Genomic DNA, 24,331 nt, shown 5'->3' with positions numbered 1-24,331 from the left:
CCTCGACCTCCCGCACGACCAGGACCTCGAACAGCGCAGAGCAGACTGCAGGGCCTTGAGAAGCTTTCAGGACCGCTCCCGCAAAGACTTCAGATTCATGGTTCGGCAGTCGGTACATGACTTAGGGTCGTGATTGCGTTCCAGGCACCACAGGCACACGTGGTGCGGATCCATCACCGACATCAGCTTTCGGCAGGAACCGCAAGCCTTGAAACCAGGCATCCCTCGTGCATCAGGAGTCAATGGACTCAAAAAACGATGTCGACAAAAGTAAAAAAAAGTCAGTCAAAAAGTGACTGGAGGTACCACTTTGTCCAGATCTGCACTGGTTGGTGCGGAAAAAGAAAGAACTGACGTAGGGGTACTGCTAACGAGAAATTCTCCAGATCCAGTCTAACGCCTGGGGGTAATTCTAAGGTAAGGAATCTATAACTGTCTCTTTCAGCTATACCTGCTTATGGTCCTGTCCAAGATGGGGTTCGGACCAACATTTTGTGCCTGGGTCCGGCTGTTGTATTCGGACCCGAGGGGTAGAGTCGAGTAAATGGGGCAGTATCCAGGGCATTTGCACTGCACCGGGGCACGCGTTTGGGGTGCCCACTTTCTCCGATGCTATTTGCTATGGCCCTAGAGCCTCTGACAGCTTGGGTGCGCAGGGAGCCCGTGGTTAAAGGAATCAATGTCGGGGGATGGGAGGAACGTATCTCCCTGTATGCAGATGATATCCTGCTGTATGCATATAGACCACGCCAAACTATCTATAGATTGCTCCAAATTTTCAGGACGTTTGTACGATACTGTGGATACCAAATAAACTGGGATAAGTTGTTGGTCTTTTTCTGAACTGGGGAGAGGATACAGCTTACACTGGCATGTGTGGCATTGCAGCAGCAGGAAGAATTCGGATATCTGGGAATATGGGTCACTAAGTCGGCAGAAAGATTTTTTGATCTGATTTGAATTTGAAACCGCAGATAGAAAGAGTACGCAGAGATGTGACGCATTGGCGAGGACTGGCGGTTTCGTTGATGGGATGGGCAGTCTTGTTTAAAATGATGGCCCTCCCACGGTTATTATACATACTCCAGAATACTCCATATCAGATCCAGACTGCTGTGTATCAGACTATAGATGCTAAGCTGAAGGCCCTGTTGTGGGCGGGAGGGAGCCCTCGAACATCTCTTCAAAAGCTGCAATGGGGAGTTTATGAATGGGGGCTGGCAGTACCATATGTCAGGTGTTACTACCTGGCGGCACAACCAGTGAAAGCGAATGACTGGGTTTTTGCACCAAGCGGTGAGCCAGCGTATAGGATGGACCGGCATGCATTTGGATCCCGGGGATATCCGGTGGCACAGTATAGAGGGGGGCGTCTTCTACATCTGCCGGTGCACACTAGGACAGTTATCCCAGCATGGCGGACAGCTTCGAAACTATTAGGGTGGGAGGCACGGCTGACGGAACAGTCCGTGTTGTGGGACTGTGATCATCTGACGGAGGTCGGACTGGAGGGATTTCGTAGATGGAACCTCATTGGGATTGACAAGCTGGGTGATGTCTGGCACAATGGTGAGATGTGTACGTTTGAAAACTTTCAATCAAACAATCGGAGTATAAATTAGCGAAGGAGGAGAGACTCAGATACCTACAGTTGGTGCACACGCTGAAATGCCATGTAAAAGGAGATGTACAGGTGCCGGACTACTCGCCGATGGAGGATAGTGTGTTGATGTACCTGATGGTGGGTAAGGCAGTATCGCTCATATATCCTCAGCTCATGAATCATTTGCAGGACTTGCTAGGTCCCCTACAAGAAGCGTGGGAGACAGATGTAGGTCTCCTGGAAGACGATGGCTGGGCCGAAGCCATACAACATCCCAGAGAATTGGCTATTCGTGCCAGGTTTCGGCTAGTGCAACTTAGGATCCTGCATAGATCTTACATGGCGCACACGCTGCAGCAGAAACGGACACAAGGAGATGATGGACGGAGGGCTGAAACTTTTCAGACACTCACCCCCAGTCACAGATCTGGGTTGAATCCATCATCGTTCTTTAGCTCACTTCTCCACCCAGGTTCAGACAACTATATGCAAATCAGTCTTGACCCTGGGCCTCATGGGAACAGTCCAGCCCTTACTGCCAAGCCATGTCTTCCGTAGACCGGAAACAAGCCTCATGAGACCAGCTAAATCAGCTTGGTAAACGACATTCAAATGCTACATTATAACTTGTTGCTAAGACGGTCAACATCCAACAGGAATTGTCAGGGAAGGCTGGGTGTGGGGTGCTTGGATTCACTGGGAAAAGTAACCCATCAGTGAAGGAGTTCCTCTTTATCCTTACAGTTGAAATTCTCTGCTGACAGCATGTGGGGAAGAGCATACCCATTATGAGAAAAGTTACTCCACAATGCCAGCTTGAAATTTCCCAGCAACACGACTAAAGGGAAGCCATTGCAATAGATAAGGGTCGGACCAACTCTGGTTTAAATGGTGAAAGGCACAGTAGAAAGACAATAAAATAAATGGCCAAGGATGGTGACTATCTGAGATACCTTGGCTGCATCTATAGATGCTTCCCACTTCACCATCTGTGATTAGACACAAAGTTTGCATTGCTCCAATTGTACTTAATTAGAGGAAAACGTTCAATCTGCCACATAACCCCCAAAGCGCATAGACATCAACCAGTCACAAGGCAAGCAGTTTAGGCATATTATTTGATAAAACTTTCAGCTAACATGTCCTGAAATTATGGCCAAGAGCATAACAATTTCAACAGCCACTTCATCTCAAGCCCCTTATTGGTGATTCCAAGACACCGGTAATTCCAGGTATCAAATCTCACCAGTCCTCAACAAGCTCAGCAGTTGCTGTGACGTTATAAATTGATTTCACAACTGTCTACTTTACAAGTTGGACGGCTCAGGAATAAGTCCCTACTTACCTCAATACCAATATGGTTATGTATTGAGCGCCTAGAGCACTCCACTTTAGAAGAAATTTTGGCAGATGGTTTTTCTTAGTCAGTTAGGTCTGACCTGTGGATTGTTTTGCCATACAATACCACAGATAATTTAGCATTTCTCTGACACTTAATCATTCACTTTTTGAGCACAGCTTTGAGGGATTCACAGTGTGCATTTCACAACCCTCTAAATAGACCAAGCATTTACATTCCACTACACACAGTGAAACAGCTTCAGGAATGCATGACACCCGTTACAAAAAATAATAAAACCTATCACAGCTAAGATGCACAGTGTGGAGTACAGGCACTTATAATTGTTCAAAACAGAACATATTGTCACAGAGCATTTCCTGAGCAACTGTGGCAATGTTATAAATTTTTAATCAAACTAAAATATTTTCAAAAAGAACGAATATCTGTATGCCAAGATGATGTTAGTAGAAATGAGTAAAACAAGAAAGACTACGTTGAATAACAAAATCAAACATGAAGGATAATGCTTGGAAATAAAGCAGAAAAGGTAGCAAAAATGCACTGTGCTCAGTACCTTTGTTTTCTTCCTCGATGAGGTCGAGTTGACTCTTCTTGAGGATGCTTGAATATATCATAAAAAATGGGTTCGTATTTCTTAAAAATTACAGCGGACACCGTAAAGTTCCTTTCCAGTTTCTCTGTGCGTTCCCTGAATTCTCTAGGTAAATTCGCCATGTCTTCCCATTTCTTCATTTTGTTGAAAAACTCAATTAGGCTATAAAATTTTTATAAAGAAGCAGAATTAGCCAAGATTACTTCAGATTTAAATATATGCAACAGACTTTAGAATTTAAGCAACAAAACATGTTCTCAAATGTCCAATCTCTCCCTCTGACCTAAAACATCAAGATAATGTACTGTGACATTGGATGATAAAGAAGCACAAGTTACTTCCCTTCGGTAACGATATATCTGAAGAGACATTATTTCGTGATTGACGCCTGGGGGTAATTTTTTTTTAATTATTATTTTTATTGGTTTTCACAGTATAAAGATATAAAGAGATGTGACATATAACGAATAGGCAGTTATACGGGCGAGCAAGTTGGGCTACATGGTTTGCATTTGTGTCTGCCCAGCATTTCTTCATTAGCCCTTAAAACATTTAACATTAACATTAAACACTGAACATATAGGTAATTGCGTGTTTGCGCGTGCTTGTTCTTAAAGACACAACATAGATGTGTTTGGCGGCTGTTTAGTGTTAGCTTACGCACCCTACGCAGGGTTATTAGCAGTTGTCTCGGTTTGTGCGGTTGATTTATGGAGGCTTGTAAGAGCTGAGGTTTTTGTCTAGTGTTGACCACATTACACGGTCAGGGTTTTTTCATGGTGTTTGTCTTAGTGCAGTGATGTCTGCCCCTCTTAGGAATGTGACCCAATTCAGCCACCCCTTGAATGTGGCTTTGGAGGTGTCTTTCCATTTGGCTAGTACTATTTTGACTGCTGTCGTCAGGAGGAAGTCTAGTAGGTGCCTGTCTTGCTGTGTGGCTAGATCTGTTTTGATATGGGCTGTGGTAGTTGTGGCAAATGAGTGTTGTAGGTTGCATCCTAGGGCTTCTTTGATGAAGCCTAGCACTTTCTCACAGTATTTGCTAACCTTGGTGCACAGGAAGATGAGGTGTGTGAGGTCTCCTCCTACTGCACCGCAGTTCCAGCAGGTGTTGTTGTCTCTTAGGCCTAGTGCTGCTAGGCAAGCTGGTGTCCAGAATGCTTGGTGTAAGAGCCAGAATTTGGTTTGTGCTAGCACTGGGGATATCATGTTTCTTGATGGGGCTTCCCAGAACGTTTGTAGTTCTTGTTCTGTGAGATTGGAGCCAAGTTGGGTTATCCAGTAGGTGTTGTTTTTTGTGTTTAGCTTGGAGGTTCCTGGGCGGAGGAGCTTGTATAGGTGCGAGACTTGGTAGCCTGTCTTGTTTATATTCTCCATGTATTTGAAGATTGAGGGCTTGTTTGGTTAGTTTAGATTTTGTTAGGGCTTTCTCAATGGCTAAGAAGTTGTAGAGTTCTACTTTGGGGAGGTCATGTCTGTTTCTCAGACTGTTGAAGGTTTGTGGCGCTCCTTCCTATTCCGGCTGGGTATGAGAGACCTACTTTTTTCCATGTGTGCATGTCGAGGGTCTTACCTCTGTATTTGATCTTGGGGTTATCCCAGAGTGATTCCCAGGGTGAGTTTCTGATAGTGACTTCAAGTTTTCGGTCTACCTTGAGCAGCGCTTATCTAGTAACCTTGAAGATAGGGTTGCTCTTGTGAGTTTGCTTGTTGGCTGTGAGGAGAGTTAGGGGGTCTGCATTGTTTAGAATGGCTTTTTCTATAGAGAGCCAGGTTGGTGTGTAGGGCTGATTTGGGGAGTACCCAGTGCATTCCTTGTCTGGCTATGAAGGCTGTCTGGAAGGTTCTTCGGTCTGCCACGTTAAGGCCTCCTAGCTTTTTACCGAGTCTGAGTTTCTGGAGGCTGATTCTGAGTTTTTTGTTGCGCCATATGAACTTGTTTGTTAGAAAAGTGGGGTTATGTCCTTAACGGGACCGGGTAGGACAATATACTAGTGTTTATAATCAAAGACACCCGGTCACGGTTGAGTTCTGCTGCTCTTTATTCATGGCTGTTTTACGAATTCTTTAACCACAAAGGGTCACAAACATAACGGTGCACACTTTATCGGTGTACACACTCAATAAAGTTATGCCCATAAAATATATGCCCTTGTGAGATCAGTCCTTGAGTATAGATAAATGAACTAGTGTAGGACTGTTATGACTCAATTACTAGGGTACTAGTATAATTTCTAATTTGACTTGTAGATATTGTCTTGTAATTTGTTAAATCTGCAATTGTGTTGTGTAAAAAGAGTGTATATAATTGTATGTAAAGAATCAATTTTTATATGTATGGCAATGTATAAACCTTGGACAAATGTTTAAATGTGTATAAAGTGATGTATTTTAGCACGATAAAATAATTTATCAAAATCCAAGAATTAAATTTTAGGGTATAGAATCTGCTTTGAATAAAGAGCAGCACAACTCAACCGTGACCGGGTGTCTTTGATTATATGAACTTGTTTAGCATCCGGTCAATTTTTTTGTGGAAATCGTCTGTGAAGGCCAGGGGGAGCACTCCAGCTAGATAGTTAACTATGGGGGTGATCATCATCTTAACAGTGTCTACTCTGCCCCACCAGGTAATGAACTTGGGCGACCAGGTATCTAGCAGGTCTTTTGTCTTTTCTGTAGTGGTTTTTTCGTTCCGTTCCAAGGTCGAGCCTAGTGTTTTACAGAAGTGGATGCCTAGGTATTTGACAGAGTTGGGTTCCCACGCTAGTCCGGAGGAGCCTAGTACTTCTCTAGTTGTGTGAATGTTATGGGGCATGCATTCTGATTTGTCTCTGTTGAGTTTGTAACCGGAGTGTTTTGCATATAGATCGATGGTGTGCATGAGTGCAGGTATGGAGTGAGCGGGTTTCTCTGTTATTATAAGCAGGTTGTCTGCATAGGCAGCTAGTTTGGCTGTAGTGCAGTTTATGTTTACCCCCGCTATATTTTTGTTGTCTGTGATGTCCCTGATCAGGGGTTCGAGGGAGAGTAGGAACAGCAGAGGAGATAGCGAGCATCCCTGTCTCGTTCCCCTTTCGAGGTTAAAGGGGGCTGAGGCCGCGCTGTTGATAGCTATCTGGGCCTTGGGGGATTTGTATAGAGCCATGACTTTCCGCATGAAGCTCGCGCCCAGGTTGTGTGCTTGCATGGTTTTCTCTAAGAAATGCCAAGATACGCTGTTGAAGGCTTTTTCTGCATCGAACGCGATTGCAACTGTAGGGTTGGTTGTTTTGGAGGAGTATTCTATGATTTGACAGTAGTCTTGTGTTGTCGTGTGACATGCAAGTTTTTAGATAGCCCACCTGTGATTAGCTGTGGGAGCACTTTATTTAATCTTGTGGCCAGGATTTTGGCATATAGCTTGCAGTCTAGGTTTAAGAGGGATACAGGGTGGTAGTTTTTGGGCCATTGTGGGTCCTTGTTCTCCTTTGGTATGACTATTATGTTGGCTTGTGACATAGATTTTGTGACTGCCCCCTTTTCTCCGCAGTGATTGAAGACTTTGCCTAGCACTGGGCTTAGGTGGTCTTGGAAGGATTTGTAAAAGGTTGCGGTGTAGCCTGCCTTCTTTTAGGGCCCTGATGGCTGAAGTTATTTCACTGTTTTTTATGTCCTGACCTAGCACCTTGGCTTCCTTCTCTGTCACTTTGGGAAGGTTGAGTCTGTCTAGATAGGCTGAGCATCTCTCCTGATCTAGGTTGTCGTCTTTTCTATAGAGTTCTTTATGAAATTCCATGAATGTGTGTATGATGTCTTTATTCCTGGTGGGTGACCTGTTATTTGTGTCTGTGATTGTTGAAATACCTTGCCTTCTTTGAGGTATGATGCAAGCGATTTACCCGCTTTGTTAGCCTCGCATAGGTTGATTTGTTTGTATTTCCTGATCCACAGACCAGCCCGTACGCTTAGAATTCTGTTAAATTTGTATTTTTTCCCTGTGAGCTCTACGAGTGTGGTTGCGTTCGAGGTGTCATTAATGTGTTTCCTCTCCAGTTCTTTGATGTCATGTTCTAATTGGTTTAGTTGCGCTCTCGCTTCTTTGTCTCTCCTGGCTTTGATTTCTATCAACGTCCCCCTGATAGTTGCCTTAAGGGCATCCCATAGGCAATTTGGGTCTGTGTCGGGGATATCATTTTCTGCGATGTAGTCCTCTATTGCTTTCTGTATTCTGTCGTTGTCCTCTTTTTTTGCCATGGTTGTGTTGTTACACTTCCATCAACGCTCGATGTGTTTGTTGTGAATGCCCATGAGTTGTAGGCTTATACATGAGTGATCTGAGATCGTTCTGGCCGCGATGTCTGTGTGCTCATTCAGGTGTGTGTGTGTGAGGCTGAGATCAGGATGTAATCTATTCTGCTGTATAAGTTGTGAACGTTAGAGTAAAAGGTGTAGTCTCTGGTATCGGGGTGTTGGAGTCACCATGGGTCCTCTAGGTTGAACTTGATATATAAATTTTTTAGAGTGTTGAGGGATGTCGGGGGTCGGGTTTGTGATCTTGATTGTCTGTCTAGGGTGTGCTCTAGGGCCAGGTTGAAATCGCCTGTCAGCACGTTCATATCGCATGGTTGGTAAGCCTCTATTTGTCTTGCTACCTCCTCCCAGTCTGTGTTAGGAGCGTAGGTGTTAGTTATCAGTATAGTTTCTTCTCCTCTTTTCAGTTGGGTAATCAGTAGTCTCCCTTGGTCGTCACACTGTTCCTTTTCAATAGTTATCTTAGATCTACTGTTTATCAGTGTGATGACCCCTCTTTTCTTTCCTACCGCTGGGGAGCAGGCTACCTGACCTATCCATCTCGCTCTGAGTTTGCTTGCGTCTTCTCTGGTTAGTTTTGTCTCTTGTAAGAGGATGTCACCTTTGGTCTTAGCTAGGTAGTCTAGAATTTTTTTCCTCTTGACTGGGTGATTTAGACCCTTGACATTGAGGGAGATTATCTTCAGGTCTGTTTGCATAGTGGTGTTGTTATTTGGCGTCATGTTTAGCGGGGCCCTAGAGTGAGATGGTGTGTGTAGTAGTGGTTTGGTTTGGAAGCTTTGTTAGAGCGCGTGAGCTAGCTGTGCGATAGTAGGTGACGAGGACAAGTACGTGGACAAGACTGGACACAGACAATACAGAACGGACAGACACTATGTACATCGAAACCCCCTTTCTCCCCTTCCTTCCCCACTCCCTTCCCTGCACCCCCCTCCCGCCCCTCCCCCACCCTGCAGCTTTGTCGTACTGTAGACGTGCGACAGCAAGGTCCCTCCCGCCCCGCTACTTCCCAGGTTGGCCAGAGATGGCTGTACGACACCTGTCTCTCTGTGCCTACGATCTGTAAAAGGTTATAGCCATTTCAAAGTTCAGTCGCGCTTGTACAAACGCTTCTTACGCTTCGGTAAGTAGGTCCGCGCTCTTCTGTGCTTGATTCTAGCAGTCCTGTTTCTCCGTGGCTAGCGATCAGCGAAAGGATATAGCCTTTTTAAAGTTCTGTCGCGCTTGTACAATCGCTTCATGTGCTTCGAAATATAGGTCCGCGCTCTTCTATGCTTGATTCTAGCATTCCCTGAGGTAGAGTTGTTTGTGCAAAGGTTTTGGGTGTTTCATGAGGTAGATATCTATTGAGGTTCCGGAGTCTTATCGTGCGTCTGTGAGGTAGGTTCTTCTGTGCGTCCGGGATTTTGGAGTTCTCTTAGGGTAAAAAAAAAAAAATATGGTAAAGTCAAGTGATTCTGTCCTGCTTTTCTTTAGGCTCTGGCGTCGCCCGCATACTTGATGTCAGCGAGGTCACATAAGTCCCACCCCGGCGCGCCTAAGTCAGTTTTCTTCAGAGAACTTTTCTGCGCCACAACGCGGAGTCATCAGACAAAACTGTGGGAGTATGGGAACAGTGTGCGAAAGAGCAGAAAAATTGGAAAAAGGAATGGTGACAAACAAAACCATAACGAGCAGTATCAACACTGCACTACCCAAAGGCAGCAAAAGAAGAAAGAGCAGAGCACAGCCCTGAGTAGCCACCCTGCCAGCATGTAGACAGCCCCCCCTTGAGACAAGGAACATAAGCAAAATGTCACAACATGTAGCAGGGCCATGACCCCAACCAAGAAAAGCGATGGGGCACCACTTCCAAGACAAACAGGGAAAGACAACCTCCAAGGCAAACCCAGCACAGAGTGTGACAACCCCCCAAAGGCAAAGGGCAAGACACGACCAGGTGACTCCAACTCAGAGGGTAGCAGAGGGCCCAGGACCCTTAGTAACAAAGAAGGAGGGAGGGAAGGGAGGAGAGGAAAAGCAAGCCTCAAACCTGTAACAACCAGAACAGAGGGGCACAGGAGTATCCCTAGATCCATCTCCCAAAGCGCCAACAGAGGAAGAAGGGACAAGAAACAAGACAAAACAGCCTGTCAAAAGTACAAGGAATGCACCCACAGGAGACATAGCCACCCCCGGGAGGGGAGTGCAGAAGACCAAGCGAAAGGTCCTCGCAGAACGAGTAGGAAGGGCGGGCCGTGAAGGAATCTGCGGCTAGAATCGTCTCTACCAGATACATCATTACCGAAGGTAAGTAACTCATACATCTGATAGAGACTACTAGCCGCAGATTCCTTAACATAGAATAGATACCCTAGCCATAACCCCGGGGAAGGAGAGTCTGCGAAAGGACTTCACCAGCCTGGACATGACGGAGGGTCCCACAGGGGACTAGTCCAACAGACAGGCGGAGAGCCCCGTCCCCCCCAGGCAAAAAAGGGGGGGGGGAACCTCACAAGCAGAACACCACTGACCCCAAGGGGGCATGGGAAGAAGAAGAAGAAGAAAGAAAGAAAGAAAGAAAGAAAGAAAGAAAGAAAGAAAGAAAGAAAGAAAGAAAGAAAGAAAGAAAGAAAGAAAGAAAGAAAGAAAGAAAGAAAGAAAGAAAGAAAGAAAGAAAGAAAGAAAGAAAGGAAGGGAGCCCTTTCACCCTCAACAGAGGAACAAAGGGCAAAGCCAGGGGAGGCCGAAGCACCCCACGCCCCACAAAGCAACAGAACATCCAACCGATGCCAAGGCAAGGAAGAGGAAATGAACAACCTAGAGGGCCCAAGGAAACGAGGGAAAAGAAGGCGAGCCCACGACAGTCGGAAGGCAACAGACCAGACAGAACCGCGCCGACAGCAAGAAAGCAGTCGGAACGGGGAAGAACAACCCAAGGCCCCCCCCCGGAGACCGGCCTGGCAACACCAGGAAGGAGGAGGAACACAAAACCATCTTAGCCTCCAAGATAGAGACATGAAGGAGAAGAGGAGCTTGGACACACCCCAGCGAGAGAGCCACGCACATGACTCAAGAAGCAGAACCAAAAGCCACAACTCTAGGCCGCAGACAGCAGGCCAGACCTGGCACACAGCGCAGCGACCCAGAGGAAGACACCTCGGGCACCACCAAGACAGTCTAATCCAGTAAAGGGGAAATTGCACGTGCAACGTACATGAACGCCACGGAGAGCAGAAGCCCGAAGGCGCCCACAATCCCCCAGCACAGCATAAGCTATATAACAGCTACCACTACCCCACATAGGGTAAGTTAAGTCCCAAGACATGGGAACCCTCTTTGGAAGAACTTCCGCAGCAGAGGACAACAGAAAAAGTCCGCAGAAGGCTTATCAAGCAGCCCAGGAGAAAAACACATGAGACCTAATCTCAGGGCCAACCTGGAACAAGTAATCAAAGCAAAAACACACGGTAAAGAAGGGCCGTCCAGCAGCCAACAGAACCACAGCCTCCACAAGGAGAACTCGAGTGACCATAAAACACTCAGAACTACAACAACGAGTGCGACTTGCCCAATAAGGAAGAAGTTCACCAAGAGCTAGACAAACTAACCGGTCACTGAGGGGAAGGAGAAGGAGGAGGAGGAGGCCGAAGAAACCACAAGAACCTCCGGGGGATCCGGTGTTGGGGCACCAGATGCCCCGTGGTGGGGCGTCCCCAAGTCCACAGAGGAATTGAGCAAACCTTTAAAGGGGAGCAGCAGCTCCCGTCCACCAGAGCCCTGGTGGAGAACCTTCAAAAGATGATCCGCAGTGAAATGGGCAACCGAATCTCCCATGCGCAGAATCCTCACAGCCGTGGAAACACTGCAAGCGAAGGCCGCATCCGCCTCCGTAGGGTCACGTGGTTGAGAAAGCAGCTCCTCCGTGGGCGACGGCTGTAGACTAAGGCGGCCGTCCCCCAAACCAACCGGAGTGGGCAAGGGCCAAGCTCGAAAGGGAGAAAAAGGAGCCGAACAGTGGGGGGCCTGTGGTTCCTCTGGCGAAAGCCACGGCCGCGGCAACGGCAAGGAGCCGTCTTTTGATGGCGCTGGAGAGAACGCCACGACGCGGCGGCCCCATCTCCTGTGAGGACTACACCAGCAGGCGCGCAACGAGGAGAATGGGGGGATACAAATTCCCCATCGGAATCGGCATCAATCGACACCGGTCCAGCACCGTCTCCATGTCAGGGTGGAAGCCGGGGACAACATCGGCCGGGGGCTGGCCGACGCTGGTGGCGGTGCCGTAGACGTCGATGGAGGTCATACGAGGTCAACCAACATCAGCTGGTATCCATGCATGGATTCATGGGGGTCTTGCGGCGCCGAGGACAGAGCCGTCGACGATGGGCGAGAACCCCCAGTCAGACCCGCGTGGCCCGGAGGCAAGGCAGCGGGGCCCGACAGGCCACAGAGCGGGCCATGGCAGACAGGAATTCCTGCACCTGGGCCGGAGTTGCCGACCTACCCCGGAGGGGCGGGTAGGGCGACAGCAACTGCATAGGCGCCGCGGGGGAGGCACCACCCGCACCCTGAGCCGTGTCGCGCGATAGGCTATGGGAAGCCAAGTAGCTGCTGCAATGTCATCCCGGTGACCACGATGCCTACGACGGACGCGGAGCCGCACGACGCCACCTTCTGAAGCACAGGGATACTACTAACGAAAACTTTCTGGATCCAGTCTGACGCCTGGGGGTAATTCTAGGGTAAGGAATCTATCACTAACATGTCTCTTTCAGATTAATATCATATACTCAGTCATTCATTTATGTCAGTAACAGCATCCATTTCTGTCCTTGTGTGAAGGTAAACTCCATTGACCCTATTATTCCTTGAAGGTGATGAACATGTCATAACTACTGACAGCATACTGTTATGTGTTGTTAATTGCCCGAAGGTGAAATGTGCATCATCACTTTGTCTTAAATGACATAGGATACATTCTTTGTAAAAGCTATTGCCAGGATATACACTGTGTAATTTGGATCAAACTGAAGGCACGAACAGGGGCTTTTCTTAGAAGAGTTAATTGCAACAGATTCTATTGAGCAGGAAGAAGGAGGGTACTGTACAATTCCCCTTTTAGTGAGGACAACCGGTCACCATAAAAGGAAAGCACATCATGGTTCAACCCAGGCATTTTAGCCCCCGAGGGAGGCTGCAGGAATTGGAATTTGTGTTATGTAGTTTGCACACTAATCTGTTGAGCAGTCGTTGACACACGGACCTACTGCACTAAGATTGAGATGCATGAGCTGCAAGTGACAAGAGCTTTTAAATGGGTACCCAACTTGCTTGGCTTTATTGCTGGGATTGGACCTGTGATTGTCATGTTATATTAAGTTTTCAAATAAGCTTACAGCATGAGAGCCTGTCATAGGGGGCTATTCTGGGAGTTAAATGCCTACTTTATTAGGGAGGGGCAAGGGTCTACAATGAGACTGAGTGATTGTAAACAATAGCGTAGCAGTCGTTAGAAGGCTTTAACTCTATTAGGAAATAATATCTATTGAAGGCATAATATTCATGATGTTTCCATAAAAAGGGGGAAGGTAGATGACAAAGACTTTAGTTCTACAGTACAAGGCCCGAACCATATGAATACACCAACAACCTGTTCCTCTTTCCGCCACTGACCTGCCGTAATTTCAAAACTATGATAATAATAATAAATGCTTTTTATGTAGTAGGAAGCTGATTCTGCCCCTTGTCCTTATAATTATGGGTTGATGCACAAATCAATTGTTCTTCTAATATCTTAAAGTGAGATGAAAGGTTGATTAAGCCCTGCCAGTATTAGAGTCTGTGACCAGCAGAACACATAGGTGCACTGTGTGGGAGCCTGCTACTCCAATCCACACGAATACAGTGCCTAATTACTGCCCAGCTCATTTTTACAGCCACACTCTACACAGTGGGGAGGACTGTCTGTAATGGGGCGATGTGCCGGAAAACATTTGTGTGCTCATTTAAACATGATTATTGAAGCACCCAGAACCCAAGGGTAGAGATACTTGCAGTGTTTTTGGACCCGATTAACTGATCAATACTAATAATAGGAAATAATCCATGCAAACAGTTTTTGGACACATTACCTAATTTTCCATGGTTTGTGCTTACTGTTAACTACTGATGAAAAGCAATTGAAAACATAAATACGCGGTCGGCCGAAAAAATAAATGCAAATAACATCAGAAACTAAGTTTTACATTACTCCCTTGGTCTGAGTTGCACTGACAGTGTCTTAAGTGCTCAATAGATCAGTAAGGGTTCAGGTATTAGGCTCACTAGAACAAAGAAGAAGTTGATTTGCTCCAGGACACCGAGGTGTGCCCGATGTATGCAGGCTGGTAGAAAGAACGCGCAAGAGCAAGCAGAGTGAACCACATCACCTACCCTCTAGACAGAGGTAAATGCAATTATAAACCTAAGAAGTGGGAATATAGGACTGCAAAGTGCAAGCTGGTTTGCTTCTGTGGAAATTTGTTGTCCAAAAGTGTGGACCTTTATCAAACTCAGAACCTTAAATTTGACACTGCTTTGACAGACCAGTAAGTAGGATTTTTAAAAATTCTTGGATTTATTTGAAGAATTTTATATAGCGTTAGCTAGACCCGGAGGTATCAGAGTGCTTTACATGAATGTGGAGTAAGAAAACAGTTGTACATAATTACATCAGTTACGAGAGAATAAAAAAACACAAAAACAAGTCCCATGGAGCATAGAGGGTGAATGGGGTAGGGGAATTGAGTCAAGAAGCTGAAAAAAGAACCAAGTTAGGCAAACCGGCAATGGAAGATAGTACATCGGGGGACCTTCAAAATCCACAAGCCCACAGTCTGGTTGGGGTCACGGAATAATATTATCTGGGGCCAGACTCGCTCTCTGCGCCAGAGCACCATAGGTAGTGGAGAGGGCCAGAAGGAGGGGGCGAAAAAGGGTAACTCGCAGTGGCCATCCTTATCAAAAGGGGTGTAGGCATCCCGAGGGTGGGGGGGGGGGGGGGGGGGGTCGACTTGATGCAGTAGACAGGCTTGCGACACCAAGACATAGACCGGCGGCATGCAGCAATCATAGTAACCGGATCTAAGCTGTCAAGATGGAGGATCAGGTCACGGACCCATATACCTCCAGCACAAAATGGAGGGATTGCAGATCAACAAAAACCCAACCCAATGTAAGTGAGGAAACCCACCTCAGGGAGCTGGACTAGATGGGGGAGGCAGCCACGGGATCAGGAAGGCGGAAGACAGGAAATCGCTGATCTCACTCGGGTCATCACGAAAAACACTCAGGAGCACAAGGGCAGCAGCGTCTTGGTTGTAACTTGCTGCTTTGTCAAGGGATGTCGACTTGGGGGGCCCCAGCAGCAGTCCCGGATGGGGAAGACAGCTACGGGGTCAGGAGGGCGGAAGACAGGGAATCACCGCACTCATTCGGAATTCGCCAAGGAAAAAGCTCGGGACACAAGGCGGCAACAGCGTTGCGGCATTCACCTTGCAGCTTTGTCAGGGGAGCACAACTCATGCGTCCAAGCAGCAGTCCCGGAAGGAATAGCGGGATGCCAAGACACCATGTCCATGCCCAGAAGGTAGGTGACGGCCGGAGGGGTCATCCCCAGCCCATCTCCTCTCAGCTACATAGGCTGCTCAACCGAGCATCGGCCAGGTTGCTTGGAATCCATTAGCGTCAGTCTATCCTGGATACTCGGTGGGCGCTGTAGCCGGTCCCCGAAGGTGTAGGTGGTCATAAGAAGGGTTTTATGTCCAAAGGCATTCCCTGGCCAGGGAGCTCCCAACCAGAGCTCTTTACTCCTTACCCGGCGGCCATCTGGGATGAAGATAAACAGTCTGCGGTTGCCAAAGATTATTTTGACTGCTTTGATCTGAGCATGCTCCACCATGAAGAGGCAATGCACTGACAGACAATTGGAGATAAGTAGGTAGATGTGTGAGAGCTTTGATTCCTGCTAAATAGTGTCATGTGGACAACAATCGGTAGAAGTCTCTTATCAGGCGAAAAGGGTGGTGCCAAGCTTACACAACATCTGATACTTTTTTATGGGAATTGTTGATTTAGACCACATGCTCTTTTTTTTGCAAAAACAATTTTTATTGGCGTTTCAGAGAAAGACATTCAAGATACTGGTCATTGTTTACATGCACACTGAAGAGTGTAGGAAGATGAGTCTTTTCTGAGAACATACCATTTAGAAAAACAATCCCACAACCGGTCCCTCCCTGGATCCCACCCCCCTAGTCAGTGTGCCAGTGTCCTCCGTCCAACAGTTAATGCTCCACAATCCCTCCCTCCTTCCGGGCAATTGAAGGGGAGGTAGATGATGCTTCCCAGTGGGGGGCCTGAACCCTCACAAACTTTGTCTTTATTCATGGCAGGTGTGTGTCGTATCCGGAACAGGGAACCTCACCCCTACAGCCCCCTATGGCGTCGGCGCCTCACTATCCTCCTCCCGGTCGCCCTCAGGGAGTCGCAGCTCGGCCACAAGGGCCTCCCACGCTCTGGCTGTGTCCAGTGCCCTGTCAGTATCTAGTCGCCTGGCCTGTCGCAGCTGCAGTGCGCCCTCTGCCGTAGCCCACCTCTCCAGTGTAGATCGCCAGCGCAAGTAGCTGGGGCCCTGGCTGGATTTCCAGTGCATGGTAATTTCCCGTTTGGCCAATATCAGGCCCAAATCGATGAATTTGCTGGTGACGCGGGTGCGGGGGGTATGAGGGAACCACAACAGCAAGCACACGCCCATATCTGCTCCAATATTCCGATCCGTGACAGCATTCAGGCAGGCCATCACCGCCTCCCAGTAATCGGTCAGCTTCACACACGCCCAGAACATATGGGCGAAATCCGCCTCCTCCATTCCACATCTAGGGCAGAGCGAAGGCGCGCCCTCAAAGTACTGCGAGATCTTGACCGGTGTCAGGTAAGCTCGGTGAAGAGAGAAGAATTGGATCATCTGGAACCTGGCATTCCTCGTGCCTTTCCATGCACGCCGCAAAAGCTGCGGCCAAGTCGTGTCGGGAATCGGTCGACCAATATCCGCTTCCCATTTGGCTTTCAGTCCGTCCAGGGGCTGCAGCGTCGCCGACGACAGCCTCCGGTATAGACAGGTGACGGCCTTGTAAGTACCAGCCGCCATAACCACATACTGACAACTCTCAGACGTGGGCGGTTCAGAGAGGCCCTTCCTCCAGTGGCGCTGGATGCTAGCCACGAGCGAGGCGTGCAACAGGTAATCCCCCCTCGGGAGGTCGTAGACATCACGCAGCTCCTGGAATGACAGCAGCGATCCCTCCTTGTACAGATCACCGACCATTTGCAGGCCTAGGTCCTCCCAGGTCGCCAAAGCTGACCAATCCCCTCCATGCGGGAAGGCAGTGCACATCCCCAGTGGGATTTCCGGGGCATATGGGCGAGCGACGCCGGCTCGTCTATGGCTTCGCAGCCAGCAATTGCGGATCGTCCGTTCCTCGCTGGAGAGTAGGGAAAGGTCCAGCTTCTGGGCCAGTATAACGAAGGACATGACATGTCTCGGAAGGAAGCCGCCTGCAGCCCCCTCCGGGCCTCTGAATTCAAGAGCCACTTCCTGAGTAAGCCATTGCAGCTGGGCCGCTAAGTAGTACCATTCAAAGTCAGGGGCGGCTAGTCCCCCGTCCGACCTAGGGCGCATCAGTGTGGTCAGCGCTACTCGCCTCCTGCCCGCACCCCAAAGGAACTCGGTGACCAAGGATCGCAATCTGGCGAACACGGAAGCCGGGATCCAGACTGGTAGAGTGCGAAACAAATATAAGAGGCGGGGCAGCGCCACCATTTTGAGTAACGCCACTCGCCCCGCGATCGCCAGCGGTAGCGTCCGCCAAAACCCCATACAGCCTCGCAGGTTCCGGATCGCTCTCTCGATGTTACCCTCCAAGAGGTCCAATTGGGACCGGTATATACGCGTACCCAGATAAGGGAGGCAGTGAAATTCCCACCGCAGCTCATCCTCTGGTTGGGAGTCGTCCGCTCCTGACCCTAGCGGGAAGAGGCATGACTTCTTCCAATTGACCCTTAGTCCCGAAAGGTGGCCGAAATCCGATAACAGGCGTCTAGCCCCGCGTAGGGCGGCGTCCGCATCGGCCAGAAACAGTAGGCAATCGTCAGCGTAAAGGGAGATATAGTGCGTGTCGCCTCTTAGCTGTAAGCCCTCATATGCCTGACCCAGACGGGCGTGAGCTGCCAATGGCTCTATAGCTAACGCAAACAGGAGAGGGGACAAGGAACAGCCCTGTCTAGTTCCACGTTCTACCCTGTAAGGGGCCGAAATAGTGGCCCCAGTCTTGACTCGGGCTGTGGCCGCAGCATAGAGCAAGGAGGTCCATTTCACATATCGCTCACCCAGGCCGAAGGTCTCCAGTACGCGAAGCAAGTACGGCCATTCGACGCTGTCAAATGCTTTCTCAATATCAGTTGACAGAACAGCGGGTCCTGGCAGGCCGTCAACATAGCCCTCCATGACCCGAAGCAGTCGTCGCACACAGGTAGCGGTAGTGCGCTGGGGGATAAACCCTGCCTGGTCCCGGTGTACCAATGCTCGCATGTGGGGCAGCAATCGCGTCGCAAGAACCCTGCTCAATATTTTATAGTCCGTTGTGAGCATGGACAAGGGTCTGTAGGCCGAGCGTGAGGTGGCGTCGCCGTCCCGCTTCAGTAAGGGAATCACCAAAGCTTCCCGGGTCGACGAGGGGAGAGTCCCCGTGTCCCACGCCTCTCGGTACACCACAAGCAAGCGCGGCACCAACACGTCAGCATAAGCTGCATAAAACTCGATCGGTATCCCATCTGTACCGGGAGTCTTCCGGCGAGCCATCTGTTTAATGGCCACCCGAATCTCACCTTCAGAGATGTCACCGCCCAGTGTGGCCACATGGTCAGGGTCTAGTCGGGGGAGCCGCGCCACCCGGAGGAACTCGTCCAAGTCCTCTAGCATACACGGTGTCGCACTCTTATAAAGGTGCGCGTAGTATGTGAAAAACTGGTCATTAATCTCCGATTGGGAGTAAACCTCAGTCCCTTCCGGTGTAGCGATAGCCACAATCGGGGTGCCACGAGTTCCTGGAGAGGCCAGCCAAGCCAGGAGCGAACCCACTTTGTCGCGCTCAGCATGAGCTCGAATCAGGAACTCTTTATAATCAAAGCAGCGCAGCTTTTCCATCACTGCCGCCACGGCCTCCCGCGCCGATGAAACCGCCTCGCGAGCTTCGGGGGCTGCGTGGAAGCGCCTCTCCTCCTCACGCAAGCGATCCTCGCTCTTCGTGAGGTCCCGCAAGAGAGTTTTCCGGACTCCCGCCGTGGCCGAGATGCATAGACCCCGAACCACCGCCTTAAAAGCGTCCCATTCCAGCGCTCTACTAGAAGCCGTGCCCGCGTTATCGCCAAAGTAGCCCTCCACCCCGATACCTACTTCTGTTCGAAATACCGGGTCCTCAAGCGCCAGCGGGTTCAATCGCCACGTCGGTATAGCTTGGCGTTGCCGCGTCCAGTGGAACGTTACCAGACAAGGGTTATGGTCAGAAATTGTCTTGGCCAGGTACTCACTATGACGGACCAGGCACTGAACATCTGGCGTGCAGAGAATGCTGTCAAGGCGAACATGAAGCTCGTGCGGAGGGGAATAGAACGAGAAGTCTTTCTCCGTTGGGTGTTGGGTACGCCACGCATCAACCAGGCCCCAGCCACCTGCCATGCTCGCCTACTCTGCGCTAGCCTGTGCGCCGCTGCCTGCGCCAGTGGAGGGTGAGACCTGTCCATCCCCACATCAAGGACCGAATTAAAGTCCCCCCCTAATATGACTGCATTGGCTAATACAGACGCCAGCTTCCCTGAAAGACGCGCAAAAAAGGCAGGTTGGTCTACATTGGGGGCGTATATACAACAGAGTGTGACATCCCTCCCGTCCAATCGGCCCTGTACAGCCACGAACCTCCCCTCAGGGTCAAGCACCGTCTGCAGCGGCTGAAAGGGGACCCCCGCCCGCACCCAGATCAGGACCCCTCTCGCAAATGCCGAGTAGCTCGTGTGAAACAGCTGACCCCGCCACCTGCGCTGTAAAGCCCGCCCTTCGCAGTGGTCAACATGCGTCTCTTGCAGAAAGGCTATGTGTACCCCCCTACGGACAAGATAGGCATGCACCTTGTGGCGTTTCAGCATGGAGTTCAGTCCCCGTACATTCCAGGTCACACATTTGAGGTCAGGTATGGTCCCCATTCACAACAGTAAAAGTAGCTCCGTCGATAACCCAGAGTCTGGACACACTGACATCACCCCCAATCCACCCCCAGAACATCACCCAACAACCCCCTGACCCACCCATCCCCAGAACAGGCCCTAAACAGCAGAGTCCCATCCAAATGTCAATAACCTCAGTTGAAACGTCTCCGGTAACTACCAGAGTCCCACAATAGGTGTGAGGAGGAGGGGCGGCTTGTCGCTACCTCCAATAGGGCGTGAGCGAACCGTGTCCCCTGGCCAGCCCTCCCTATCGTGTCCTCGATGCCCCATATCCCCGCTACCGTAGTGGTCTAGATCGCCAGCAGCGGGAGGGAATCCCCCCAGCACCCCGTAACAACCCAACACTCCCAGCCACGTGCCTCCGCCCCAGTCCCAACCCAATTGTCCCACAGCAAATACGATACCAGCAGGACAGGTCCCGAAGGTCACTCATCCAATAAATCATCAGCCGTCCCAGGCGTGACCGAAGGTAGTCCCTTATCACCAACACTCGATTCCTCCGACACTGCTTCCTCCGAGCCCATTTTGGAGCCCGTCTCCGCTGCAGAGAGCACCGCCACCGCCTTGGAGATGTTTGAAACCGCCTGAAGGGCCTCCCTGCGTTCTAACTCGGTTTGCGAGACAGAAGGTGTTCCAGCCTTCGGCGGTCTCCTCCTGGGTCTCCGGGATCGCCTGGATTGTTGCGGCTTCCTCCGTTGTTCGTCAGATGCAGGGGGACCATCCGTCCCAGCTTTATAGAGCTCCAACCAGTCCCACACTTCATCTGGAGAGTCATAGAAAGAAGATTTACCATCCATCATAATCCTCAGACGCGCAGGAAACAGAAGCGAGTAGCGGATGCCCTCCTCCCGTAATGCTCTCTTGACTGCCAGAAATGTGGAGCGTTGCCTCTGCACCTCTAGGGAGTAATCCGGGTAAATAGAGACCTGAGCGTTGTCCACCCGGTAGGGCCCCAGTGCTCTCGCCCTCTGCAGGATAAGATCACGGTCCCTGAAGTGCAACAAGCGCGCTACCACTGGGCGTGGTGGCCTGCCCTCCGCTGGGGGTCGAGCTGGCACCCGATGGGCGCGCTCCAACGTGTAAAACTGGGTCAGGCCCTCCGGCGCCACCACGCTGCGCAGCCAGGGCTCCAGGTAGCCTACCATGTCAGTCCCCTCGATTTTCTCCGGCAGGCCAACCACGCGGATGTTGTTGCGGCGATTGCGCCCTTCCGCGTCCTCCGCTCTCTGCTCCAGGAGGTGTACCCTGCGCTGCAGCTCCCCTATGGCAACCTCGTTCGCCTTGGTCGTCGGTTCCAGCACGTCCAGACGGCCTTCAGTCTGCTTGACCCGGTCCGCTAGCTTGCCGTGGTCCGCTCTCAAAAGTCCCAGGCCCGTGGACACTTGGCCGATATCCAGACGCAGGGCCTCCCTGGTGTCTGCGATGGCCTGTAGAATCTGCTCCAGTTGGCCTTGAGGCAGGCCCGACGGCGGCCCCTCACTCACGGCAGAGCTCTGGCTGCTCGCCGCCCCCTCCTCCACGTCCGTCGGGGGCTTCCGAGGGCGCCCCATGGTTCACAAGGCCCCACTACTCCCCTCCTCCCGGAGGGCACAGAGTGCGCAGAAGGATTCCCGGTAGTTCCTCACCGCAGCCCAGCACTTTTCAGCCAGGGGTTCAGGCGATCAAAGCATGTGTATCCCCTCCAGGCGGGCAAGCCGTGTCTCAAAGCAAAGCAAAAGGGGGGCCAGTCCCAGTATATAGTCAGCCAGCACCAGTCCCGGGAGTTAAGGCTCCCAGTGCAGAGGATTCCCCAGTAGATCAGCCCCCAGGTCTACAGCTCCCAGCAGAGCGTTCCCGGTCGAGATACCTCAGTGGCCCCCCCCAGTGTCGGAGCCCCGGAGCATCTACCGAGTAAGGCAGGCAGGAGGAGTGGGGGGAACGTCACCAACCAGCAAATGCCCCCTCCTGGGGGTAGGCCGCGGATCTGAGAGCCCCCGCCAGCACCAGCGCTGGTCCGATCAGTTCTCCGGGGGGGGGGTCCCACCAGCTGCCGCCGCCCCTGCACCACCGCGTCCGTCCGACAAGGTCCCTGCGGTTTTGCCGCCAAGCCGGCCTGCGCGGGCGGCAGAGGCCGAGCAGCCCGCACCGCAGGTCAGCCGCTCGCACACGCGAGGCCGGGGATCCCGCTGGGCGCCCAGGCCGCCCACAATGGCTGGCGCTGTGTCAAGGCCTCCTCGGTCAGCGCGCCACTCTCCGCAGAATTGGGGCCAGCGATGGCCCTCCTAAACCCAGGCAGGGGTACAGGTGAGCGCTCGGCAGCGGGCGCCTCCGGCGGGTCCCGGTCGCCGGTTGTCGTCCGCGACCCCAGGCCGCCCGGTAGGTGTCCAGGTCCGGGGGCGCGAAACTCTAGGTCCCCGGCTCCACCTCACTGGTGCAGGCCTCCAGATGGCACGTCGGCTCGCGTCGCGTCCCCGGCTCTGGGAGCTCCGCTCAGGGCACCGGATCGCCGACAGGCAGCCCCAGACCCCGTACACTGGCAACGGGCGCCTGAAAGCAGGGCAGAGGCAGGATAATCACAGGAGAAGTAGCGGGCCGGCCGGAGCTCGCTCAAGCTGCGACCACCATCTTCAAGCGGCAAGCCACGCCCCCTCATTTAGACCACATGCTCAGGCTCTGGTCAGAAGAGGTACCAGGGGAGAGTACTGCCAGTCTGGTGAAATTACAGCTGCTTAGAAATCTCTGCTCACATGTCCTGTAGCACGTTTTTACCCAAACATAATGTCAATATACTCACTCATTCAACAATTTCTGCCAAACTGCAACCCTGTATACCATTTTGGAGGCTCCTCATCATTTGGGAATTAGGTGTACATGTTTGATGACCTCTACCAGTGCAGTGGGGCCAACCTTGGGGTACACTTCATTTCAACAGTTCGAGATGGCAAGGTGTTAAAGGATGCCTATACAATCAATAAAGTAATGCTCATGACGTAATCTGAGCTGTGTGTGTAGAGCAGTTTCTTTCATATGTTAGTAGTAGCAAACTTATTTTCGTGAGCCAAAGGCCTTGCAGGTTAATATCCAGAAGAACTTGTACTTCTGTATGGAGCTGTAGTTGTTTCAAAACCATTCCATCTAGCACTTTCGCTACTAGAATGAGTTTACAGATTTACAGAAATGTATCTTGACAGAGCCAACTTCACATCTTTATGATAATGACGAGAAGGTATCACAGGAACCTGGAGGTATTGTTCACAATGGGATAATTTCTAGGACCCATGATGTCAAAAATTCTGCTGGACACAGAGTCAGCACTGAGGCAGATTTTACTGGGCACCTACACACTCGTGTTACAAAGCACTGTCAGTGATCCCTCTACTTGGGATATCTAGCGGGACTTTTGCTGGCACAAAGAGGGGGTGTTGAGCCCCAGAGCTTGCTCCACATCTCACAGGGGGGTACTTCTAGTCCCACAGGCCATCACGGTCTAAAGGCGCCTACGACAACGAAGGAAAGGGGGCGGGCTACCCTCACACTCATGCTTCAAAGCTATGTCAGTGATCCTGCTGCGTTGGAAATCTAGAGGGACGTTTGCTGGCACAACGAGGGGGTGTTAGGACCCATGGCTTGCTCCAAGTTTCACAGAGGGGACTTCTAGACCCACAGGCCATAGCGCTCTGAAGGCACCAACGAACAATGGAGGAAAGAGCAGGGCTGCCCTCACACCCGAGCTACAAAGCACTGTCAGTGATCCTACTGCACGGAATGCGCCCAGGGCAAGGGCAGCCCTTCACCGACAGGAAGGGGAGGGCAGGGCCACCCCCCTTGGTTATGCACGTGGCACTGGTCTGATGATCATTTGGTAAGCCAGTTTTGGGGCACTATTGCCTTGTTTAGGATTTACTCTCATCTTTGTGATTTTATCTTACCTGACCGACTGATTGCTGTTATGTGATACAATTTGTCTTCTACTCGTGGGGTCCTCCTTCATTCGCTTTATACCTCTTACAGTTTGTGAGCAAACAAAAAAAGACTGATAACTCTTTGGATGTAAAGAAGGAACCCAAATCAATAAGGCGCCACGTAACAGACGACTTAACCGTTGAGGTTGAAAATATGCTCAGCAGTGGAAGATCTATTCCTCCTACACTCACACCTAAATGAGTGAAAACCAGGAAAACTCAGTTTTAAAGGAGAAGGG

General features: G+C 50.6%; 1 protein-coding gene across 1 annotated transcript in view; it reads right to left on the bottom strand.

Moving 5' to 3' along the window:
• The window catches only part of RBL2 (RB transcriptional corepressor like 2), an 817,437-nt gene that overhangs the window by 713,831 nt on the left and 79,275 nt on the right, over positions 1-24,331 (bottom strand). Inside the window, exon 3 of the mRNA XM_078670248.1 lies at positions 3,520-3,720. Coding sequence (XP_078526374.1) covers positions 3,520-3,720 — 201 coding nt within the window. The remainder of the gene's footprint in view (positions 1-3,519; positions 3,721-24,331) is intronic.

Source organism: Lissotriton helveticus, chromosome 12 (assembly GCF_964261635.1).
Source record: "Lissotriton helveticus chromosome 12, aLisHel1.1, whole genome shotgun sequence".
NCBI classification, from domain to species: Eukaryota; Metazoa; Chordata; class Amphibia; order Caudata; family Salamandridae; genus Lissotriton; species Lissotriton helveticus.
The sequence above is the reverse complement of the archived record's forward strand: the minus strand, read 5'-3'. Positions and strand labels throughout refer to the sequence as shown.